Source organism: Arachis duranensis, chromosome 8, assembly GCF_000817695.3.
Source record: "Arachis duranensis cultivar V14167 chromosome 8, aradu.V14167.gnm2.J7QH, whole genome shotgun sequence".
Lineage (NCBI taxonomy): Eukaryota > Viridiplantae > Streptophyta > Magnoliopsida > Fabales > Fabaceae > Arachis > Arachis duranensis.
The window spans coordinates 47,295,543-47,304,466 of record NC_029779.3 but is presented as its reverse complement, the minus strand read 5'-3'; the positions used below and the strand labels follow the sequence as shown (position 1 = coordinate 47,304,466).

The 8,924-nt window shown below is 33.6% G+C and overlaps 2 protein-coding genes across 4 annotated transcripts in view; both read right to left on the bottom strand.

Annotated features, from left to right (window-relative positions):
* The window catches only part of LOC107463359 (amino acid permease 4-like), an 8,247-nt gene extending 5,750 nt beyond the window's left edge, over positions 1–2,497 (bottom strand). The window contains exons 1-2 of the mRNA XM_052253441.1: positions 2,290–2,497; positions 110–116 (exon numbers count right to left, since the gene is read on the bottom strand). Coding sequence (XP_052109401.1) covers positions 110–116; positions 2,290–2,497 — 215 coding nt within the window. The remainder of the gene's footprint in view (positions 1–109; positions 117–2,289) is intronic.
* Positions 2,498–5,200: 2,703 nt separating this feature from the next.
* Positions 5,201–8,780, bottom strand: LOC107463387 (pentatricopeptide repeat-containing protein At5g21222). 3 transcript variants are annotated; one of them, XM_016082171.3, is made up of 4 exons: positions 8,319–8,780; positions 8,019–8,104; positions 6,503–7,414; positions 5,201–6,299 (listed from the first exon to the last, which is right to left on the bottom strand). In XM_016082171.3, exons 2-4 carry the CDS (start codon positions 8,079–8,081, stop codon positions 5,418–5,420), a joined length of 1,857 nt encoding a protein of 618 aa, XP_015937657.1. In that variant the 5' UTR covers positions 8,082–8,104; positions 8,319–8,780; the 3' UTR covers positions 5,201–5,417. The 3 variants fall into 3 exon arrangements, with proteins under 3 accessions (XP_015937657.1, XP_015937656.1, XP_052108742.1); XM_016082170.3 differs by having other exon boundaries at positions 8,239–8,402; XM_052252782.1 differs by lacking the exon at positions 8,319–8,780 and having other exon boundaries at positions 8,019–8,224.
* Between the last annotated feature and the right edge of the window lie 144 nt (positions 8,781–8,924).

Sequence of the window (8,924 nt, the reverse complement as noted above, 5' to 3'; positions counted from 1 at the left end):
GGAAGAGATTTCATCAATCATGTTTTGTGTTGTGGCGGCTGAGGAGATCTCATCAATCATGTTTTGTGGGTTATGCATGTTGGAGACTTAAAAAATATGACTATTCTACCTTACAACTAATAAGTGTAAAAGGGAATTAAACAGGAAAGATACAGTGCAGGGTTTGGTGGTAATCAAGGGGAATGAGGATTTTGTGCGATCAGTTGTTAATCCAAGAGGAAGATTAGGAATGCATGCAGTTATGATTAGAAATCGAGAAAGTATGAATGTTTTATAATGCACAATGAGGTGAAATTGAAACTAAAATTAAATTATAGATAATTAATTAATTTTAAATAGTTTTCAATTTAAAATTTGAATCAAATTAGGATTACTGTCATTTATGATGAAAATAAAGAAACGACCTTCCTTTCTCAATGCGGTATATATACAAGCATGCAATTCAACTGAACATTTTTTTTATTATATTTCTTTTGTTAGATGACTTTTTTTTATTTGATTTGATTTGATTTTTTAGTTTTAATGTATTGTGAAGCCAACAAAGGCCATCCAATTTGGCCAAAATCCAATATATTTTTAATGTTTAAAACTAAAAATTATTATATAATAAAAAAACAAATCAGAATTTAATTAAGTGTTTTAAGTCATAATAAAATATTTGAACCAACTAAACTATTATTTATTTTTGAGAAAATGTCATTTTCCTCCCCTTAGAGATATTAAAATGACACTCTCCTCCCCTCTATTTATAAAATATACATTCCCTTCCCCTGTAACCTTTAAAAAAACCCCTCTTTAATCCATTTTAAATTTTGTGTTAACTAATGTTAACTTTATTCATTTTTTTTAAAAACAAAATTATTTTTACAAAAATATCCTTTAGTAAAAAATTTTATTTTTTTGTCATTAAATTTTGCTTACTAAAATACCCTTTAATAAATTATTTTTTTATTGATTAAATTATATTTTTACTAAAATATTTTTAAAAAATTAATAATTAAATTATTTTTTCTAATATACCCTTCAATAATTTTTTAATTATTAAATTGTGATTTTACCAAAATTTTCGTTAATAATTATTTTTATATTTTACTATTATTTTAACATTAAATAAAAAATCTTACCACTGCTAATATGTATAACAATTAATATTGATAAATAATTTGTTTCATAAAACTATTGAAATTTATTAACAACTTTATCAAAATTTAAAAACAAGTCGAGATGAATAAATCCCAAATTTAAAAAATCAACATCTCATTCCTTCACATCCCTACAAAGTAAGTTTCTTAATCTAAATAAAGAGCATTGTGCATAATAGAATATGTTTTTATGTTGGTGTATTGTCCCTTGTACAAGCTGCAATCTCCAATACCCAACTCTTGAAACTTCTGAATACTCATTGAATCGTCAAATTTGAAGAATGCTTTCTAAGAAGTTTATCTTTCCTAATATCCTGCAACATCAAATAAATAGTGAATTTTAATTTTTTGCTTTTACAAAAGCTATTAATAAACATATATTTGTTGTAAAGTTAGATAAATCTAACCCTTTTTATTTGTTTGGCTTGTAGTTGTGACTTTGCTTTAGCTTGTGCTGAAGCATGTTGTTGAGTTTGTTTTATCATTGAAGTTTGTAATTCACTTGCTGAAATTTCCTGTAATTTGAAAAGGTAAAAAAATACATTTGTATATATAATTGCTCCCCCTGTTTTTTGATCATAGTACTCCAATCTTACTATGTCATTTGATCATAGTACTCCAATCTTACTATGCTTTCCCTGTTTTTTTCTAGTAACAGATTATCAAACTTAACTATTTTCTTAAGCATGAGAACCTTCAACTTCTTTTCTTCCTTTTCTTCTGGCCCTATATAATTGCTTAGGATGGGTTTCAACTCCAAACTTAGTAATCAATTCATTAGACATGAGTTCATAGCTCATTTTTGGATCAGCATTTAAAGATTGTTTTAACTTTTTTGCTGTCCATGTAGAATTAGCATTTCTCTTCTCAGATTTTCTAATACAAGTATGCCTTGGCTCATAACTCTTGATCATAAAAGCAATACCATCTGTAGAAGGAGAAACATGAATCCTCCAAGGACAACCTTCAGAAGCTCAAATGGCAGTCACTCTTACTTTCTCATTTTTCACTCTTATTATATCAAAATTCTCTTGAATTATGTAATCTCTTAATACACTCCTGAACTCATGTACGTCAAGAAATATCATAAACTTTTCTAGACTAATTTTTTCATTATCTTTAACATCAAATCTTTTCATTATCTCACCTTCATTCTCTATGTTAACTTCTACTTCACTTTCTTCCTCTGAAGTGTAGTCATCCTCATTCCACTCCTCATCATCCAAATAACTCTCTACGCATTGATCCTTATTAACATCATATTCTTCATCACTATCGGTAAATAATTGTTCAATAGGGGGTTCAGTTCCATCGTACTCATTAACACTAGATATAGCTTCAATATTGGTAGACATTTTCCTAATATGAAAAAAAAATTGGCGTAATTAATAATGAATAACTATAACAGAAACGACGAAGAAAAGGATTTAGGGATAGCAAAAATGAAGGGTTTAGGGATATATCCAGAATTGCCAATGATATGAATTTTTTTTGTAAATTAATTGAGTTTGAGAAAAGGATGTCAAACCTTATTACTTGAATTGATAATAACGGCGATGATTACACAAAGCTATGCAGCAATGGCAGCACCTAGGTAGCGATGGCAGAGACAACCAAAGGAAATTGAAGAGATTGAAAGAGAAATAGCGCTGGAACGCGACTGTGAGGGAATTGAAATCCTAACTCAGAAATTGAGTTTAGTTAGTAAATAAATATAAAAGGATAGTATGGTAAATTAGAATATTAATTTTATTGAATAAAATATTTAATTTTTTTAAATAAAATATTCTGTTAACATTTTTAACTAAATGGATTAAACTGTACATTTTACAAATAAAGGGGAGGGAAGTGTTATTTTAGTATCTCTCAGGAGAGAGAAGTGTCATTTTCCCTTTATTTTTTTATAAAAGGTTTGGAGGCAAGCATGCCCCTCCATTGCCTCACTTAAAGCTTGCTTATAATATAAAGTAATTTTATATATGTATTCGAGTTTTAGTGTCAAGTAATCCGACGAGTTTAGAATAATTGACTAGTCAAATATATACTAAAATAACCTATACTAATCAAATTTATTAAAAAAAGAAGTGCTAAATTACTTCAACTTACCACTTATTGCTATAATGCATTAACATTAAATTATTAAAAGGGATCTCTTTTTATAATTATCATTCAACATTCTTTGTTGATTTTCTTGGATACATTAACAATGCTTGATAAAATTGGGAAAGAATAGGGAAAGCAAAGAAATAATTTTTATTGATTTATTAATTGATTGAATTGAACATTGTGTTGTAAATTATGAGGGTAAAACTAAATATATATAGAACATTGTCCTATGAAAGATAAAAGTAAAGATAACATAAGAAGAGAAGATAACATAAAGATAAGATAAGATAAACTAATAAAGACTAAAATTAGAACTGAATTTATGTATTCTGTTGGGCTGAATTTGTGGGCCATAAGACTTCTTTATTGTTGTCATGGGCTAATATAGAAGAGTAGTTTAATACGCCCCCGCAAGTTGGTGGATGAAAGATGTCAATAATCCACAGCTTGGATAAGTTCCAATGAAATTGTTGAGGAAGACGCGTCTGACGTAGTGACACGGAAGAAGATGCGTGCGGCGGAGCTTGAGCTGCCGGCGGCAAAAATATAAAAGGAGATGCTGTACTTGAGTAGCGATCTTCAAAAAATGCGCGCAGCGGAGCTTGAGCTGCTAGCGGCAAAAATATAAAAGGAGATGTTGTACTTGAGTAGCGATCTTCAAAAAATGCGCGCAGCGGAGCTTGAGCTGCCGGCGGCAAAAATACTAAAGGAGATGCTGTACTTGAGCAGCGATCTTCAAAAAATGCGCGCAGCGGAGCTTGAGCTGCCGGCGGCAAAAATATAAAAGGAGATGCTGTGCTTGAGCAGCGATCTTCAAAAAAATGTGTACGTATGACGCAATAACTTCAAATGGCGCATAGAGCGCGATAAAAAAAGAGGGCGCGTGGAGCGCAATAAGAGTGCAGATGAAACTGCTAAAACATATGCAGATTAAACTGCTGAAACAAAATGCAGATATGACTGCTGAAACAGAATGCAGACAAAATTGTCAGAAGAAAGGAGGTGCAGACGGAATTGCTGGTAAAGTACCGGGGTAACCAAAACTGGGGTAGGATTTTTACTTGGATGCCTTTAACAAAGATTGGTTGGATCTTGAACTGAATTGGAAGATTGATTATTCATTGTGAGAGGTGGTTGAAAAAGATATAGGGTGATTTCTCATCGAAAGATGATAGTTTATGTATCCTCTTCAAAGAGGATACCAAGGCTCTGATACCATGATAAAATTGTGAAAGAATAGGGAAAGCAAAGAAATAATTTTTATTGATTTATTAATTGATTGAATTGAACATTGTGTTGTAAACTATGAGGGTAAAATTAAATATATATAGAACATTGTCCTATGAAAGATAAAAATAAAGATAAGATAAGAAGAGAAGATAACATAAAGATAAGATAAGATAAACTAATAAAGACTAAAATTAGAACTAAATTTATGTATTCTGTTGGGCTGAATTTGTGGGCCATAAGACTTCTTTATTATTGTTATGGGCTAATATAGAAGAGTAGTTTAATAATGCTAAAATTTGAAATTAGGGTCTCAATATTATTAGATAACTCACGATAAATATATTTGGATTGTACGCACGAATAAATTTAAAAGAGTTTAATTTGATGCAGTGACAATATAAAATATTTTACATTCACGCTGTTAATGTAAATTATTTTTATTAATGTAAATTATGTGATTGGATACACATGTAAAATGATTTTACACTTGCAGTGCATCGAAATTAAACTTTTTAACTTTGAAACCAAAAGTGCAAGGCATGCAATGCTACATTTAGATATGGTGAATGGTTTGATGTGGAGAGATATTAAGACCCGAAAGATTGATAGTGATCTGTTCTTGCTTGTGATGTTGGTAAAGTACTAAAGAACTGAATAATGTGTATTCTTCGCTTTCTTTACAAGTATTTTATAGAAGACGGACTTCCCTAAAACGTGCACCATACATAGCAATGTAAATGAATGATTTCAATCATCGTGTATCTCATACATTACATTTCTTTGGCAACTGAACATGAATATTTTACACCAGCATTTTGTAAAAACTGCAAGTGTGTCTTCCTTTTTCCCTGGTCCACGGATGATATTTACAATTTCATAGAAGCAAATGAAATCTATTTTGACAGGATTTGCGCATAGCCGCCATAGCTGAAGGTCACCTTAACAATGTATTGGCACTGCCCTGCAACATTCAAGGAGGGGCCTATAAATGTTGTTTTGAGTTTGCTGCTTACTTACAGTAAGTGGCTGAACCCTGTATGAACTTGTTCGAACGAAAACAATGCAAGTGGTAGCCTTCTGCGAAATGACAGATGCATTGACTATCATTTTGCTTCTTATGTTGCCATTCATTGTTCTCCCTGGATGAGTTACCAATACATCAGGCATCTGCAGTGGATTAGAGTGGGAATCACTGAGTTGCTCTTTATTATAAATCCTGTCCAAGCTTTGAATCGGTATCTTGTTGACTTCAAGATTCTGATCCAGCTCAGTGTCGTCTTCTAAAGCATTTAGAATTCTCTTGGCTTCCTTGGAAAAACCAATGGCGCGCCAAGCATCAGCAACCAGTTGTATGGTGGTTGTTTCTGGGGCAACACCCCTCCCTTCCATGATAACAAGTAATTCTTCTGCTTTCCAAGGTTGTTTTGCTTCTCCATATCCCCATATTAAAGTCTCATAAGTTTTCAAGTTTGCCGGAGTTCCCATTTCATGCATTCTGTCATAGAGTTTAACAGCACGGTCCATTCTTCCTGCGGCACACCATCCACTGATGATGGTAGTAAAGATCACAACATTTGGATGGACACCATATTTTCTCATGGAAGCCAGAAGAGCCTCGGCTTTTCGTGGCTGTCCAGCACGCACATAACCTTTTGCAAGGATGCTGTATGCGTGGATATCAGGCTCTATCCCAGCCTTCACCATGTCTTCGAATATCTCCTCGCAATTTTTCATAAGACCTGCTGAGCTCCATCCATTCATGATGGTACTAAATGTCACCACATCTGGTTTTATCCCAAATTCTTCCATCAATGTTAGTGCCTGCCCAATTTTCATTTGTGAGTTACTATTTTTATCACAAATCTGATACTAAATACTTATAGACCAACATGATACAAGCACAAAATATACATGCAACATAAGATTACTATCTCAATATAAAAATCTTGCTCTCTTTTATTATAGAGGGGAATGCTTAAAGGAAAATGTTGATCTCATAAAAAGCATCAGATATGAGAACTCACCTCATCTACCCCATTTGTGTCTGTAATGTCTAAATATCCTTTGATTAGAGAGTTGAAAATGACAAGATTCGGTTGAACTCCAAGCTCCTTCATTCTGTAAAGAAACCTCAAGGCCTCTGTCATATTGCCTTCTTTACAATAACCGCTTATTATGATACCACAAGTTCGTTCATTAGGTCTCACTCTATTGTACTTCATTTTCAATATCAACCTTTCCGCCTTTTCTGTCTCACCATTCTGAGCATAAGCCCTTGCGAACGTGTTGAAGGTGACAACATCGGGCTGCAGGCCCGACGCTACCATCTTGTACATAACATTCCATGCCTCTTCAAGATTCTTCTGGGTGCACCAGGCTTGGTTGAGAATATTATATGTTCTCTCGTTAGCTTTTACATTTTCATCCTGACCCATCATCTCTAGCAATTTCATAGCTTCGGAAGGCCTTCCGGCAACTCCAAATCCTTTAATGAGAGTATTATAAGTACTAGTTGTAGGTTTACATCCATACTCCTTCATCTTTTGAAAGATTTTCATGGCTTCATCAACCTTGCCAGAATCGGAAAAGGCGTTGATCATAGCATTGAGAAGTATTGAATCAGGCTTCATTCCATTCTCTACAACTTTAGAAAGAAGCGAATTAATGGATTTGAAACGCTTCTGGCGGGTGAGGGCAGCCACAAGAGCTGTGTATGTTATAAGAGTTGGCCTATGTCCTTGTTCTGTTAAACTATTGAAGATGGACTGAGCTTCCTGTGGCTTCCCCCTTCCAATCAAAGTATTCATCAGTTTGGTTCTTGAATAAACTGTTTGACAACTGTTGTCCCGTGTGCAGATAAGGCAGCGAGATTGATCATGAATCTCTTCTCGACTAGAGCTTAACTTTCTTTGGTTATTCCTGTATTGCTGCAGTTCCTGTTTCACCATTGCCAAAAGTTGACAATAAGCTTCTATGAGCCCATCATACAATAACAAGTTTATGAGTTCCTAAGTACTAACTGTAATATACTAATATTCAGGGTAACTTTTCAAATAAAACATGGATGTTTCTAATCACATAATCATTCGAGAAAGAATAACTCATGATTTGAGATTATTGTATGGAGGAAGTTGAAAGCAACAGTGTTGAGTGTGTTGCAAGAAACAGTAAACTTGAAGAAGATTATTCAATATTGGTAAAAATGAAGAACAAGTAGCCTAACTGATTATACATGCTCTACACTTATATATACATGCATTACCTCTGCCTTGGCCAGCAAGACTACCAGCACTAAATAACTAAACAGAACCTAATAGAATTTTAACTACCCTGATTCTAATTCTGTTTGCATAATTACGTTCATATCCTTTTCTTGTTTGTTATTATACTTCACAGAAATGAAGATCAGTATTGCTGTCTAAAGGCTCGACATGATGGGAATAGTTAAGGCTAATCACAGTCACAGTCACATGTTAAAGTAAATGTAACTGAGTAAGGGCATAATGAATTTGCCATAAAGTAGAGCAGTGGAGAATATACCATGAGTGGTAAATCTTTAAGACCTTCATTGCTTATAAGGGCTCCCTTTTGGGTGCTATCCATGATTCTACCCTTGGCAGCTCCTCCTGAAAGATTGTTAACTATTAGTGATAATGATAATTTAAACCTTTCATGCTCGAATCACCCATCCAAAGTGGAATTCTGGACCCAAAAATAGAGGTAAAAAATAGACATCAACAAGATTCAAAGATAACAATACTGGTAATTTATACTGCATAGTCAATGCAAGATGGCGTTATGGTTTCGGAGGCAGAGAAGTTGAAGTAGAGGAAGGGGTACCTCTGTAGGACAGTTGAGGAGCTTGTGGGAAGAGTTGTGAGTTGGAGAGAGAAAGTATAATGTTATGAATGTAGAAAAAGTAAAAATAGAAATTGGAGTTTAGTGCCTTTGTGTGTGTGTGGCATACACACTGGAGATTCTTATCCACACATTATTATCATAATTAGATTTCCGAGGAGTGGATCACGCCACGTAAGCTTTCTATTGGCAAGATTAACCATTCACCACGTATTCCACTATTCCCCTCATTCCAACTACACTCGCTGGGAGCTCCGTTTCCAGACATTCTTTTATTAAAGATGCCATGTTGAACCATTAGGAATTAGTCTTCTAGCAGGACCAAATCCTCGTTCATTTTTCTATTGTTCATGTAACTTTTTCTTTTCTCATATCAAAATATGCTGCTCTTGGCATGATGAGAGGAGGGAGAAGATGGTGGAAGAGTAAGCCACTAATCTAGTTTGGTGTGGCCTAGATGATAATAAAAATGTGCAACACAACTTTCAAAGTTACAATACAAACAATTTTAGTAGAAAGATAATTTAATTTTTAAAAAATACACTAGGAAAGTGGTAAAAAAAATACATGTAACCGGTGACATCTGAG

Excerpts from the sequence above, each read along its gene's own strand:
- LOC107463387 (XM_016082171.3), bottom strand. The coding sequence starts at position 8,081 with ATGGATAGCACCCAAAAGGGAGCCCTTATAAGCAATGAAGGTCTTAAA. Across the intron at positions 7,415-8,018 it reads TTAAAGATTTACCACTCATG|GAACTGCAGCAATACAGGAA; the intron begins GTATATTCTCCA and ends ATGGTGAAACAG. Across the intron at positions 6,300-6,502 it reads ACACAAATGGGGTAGATGAG|GCACTAACATTGATGGAAGA; the intron begins GTGAGTTCTCAT and ends AAAATTGGGCAG.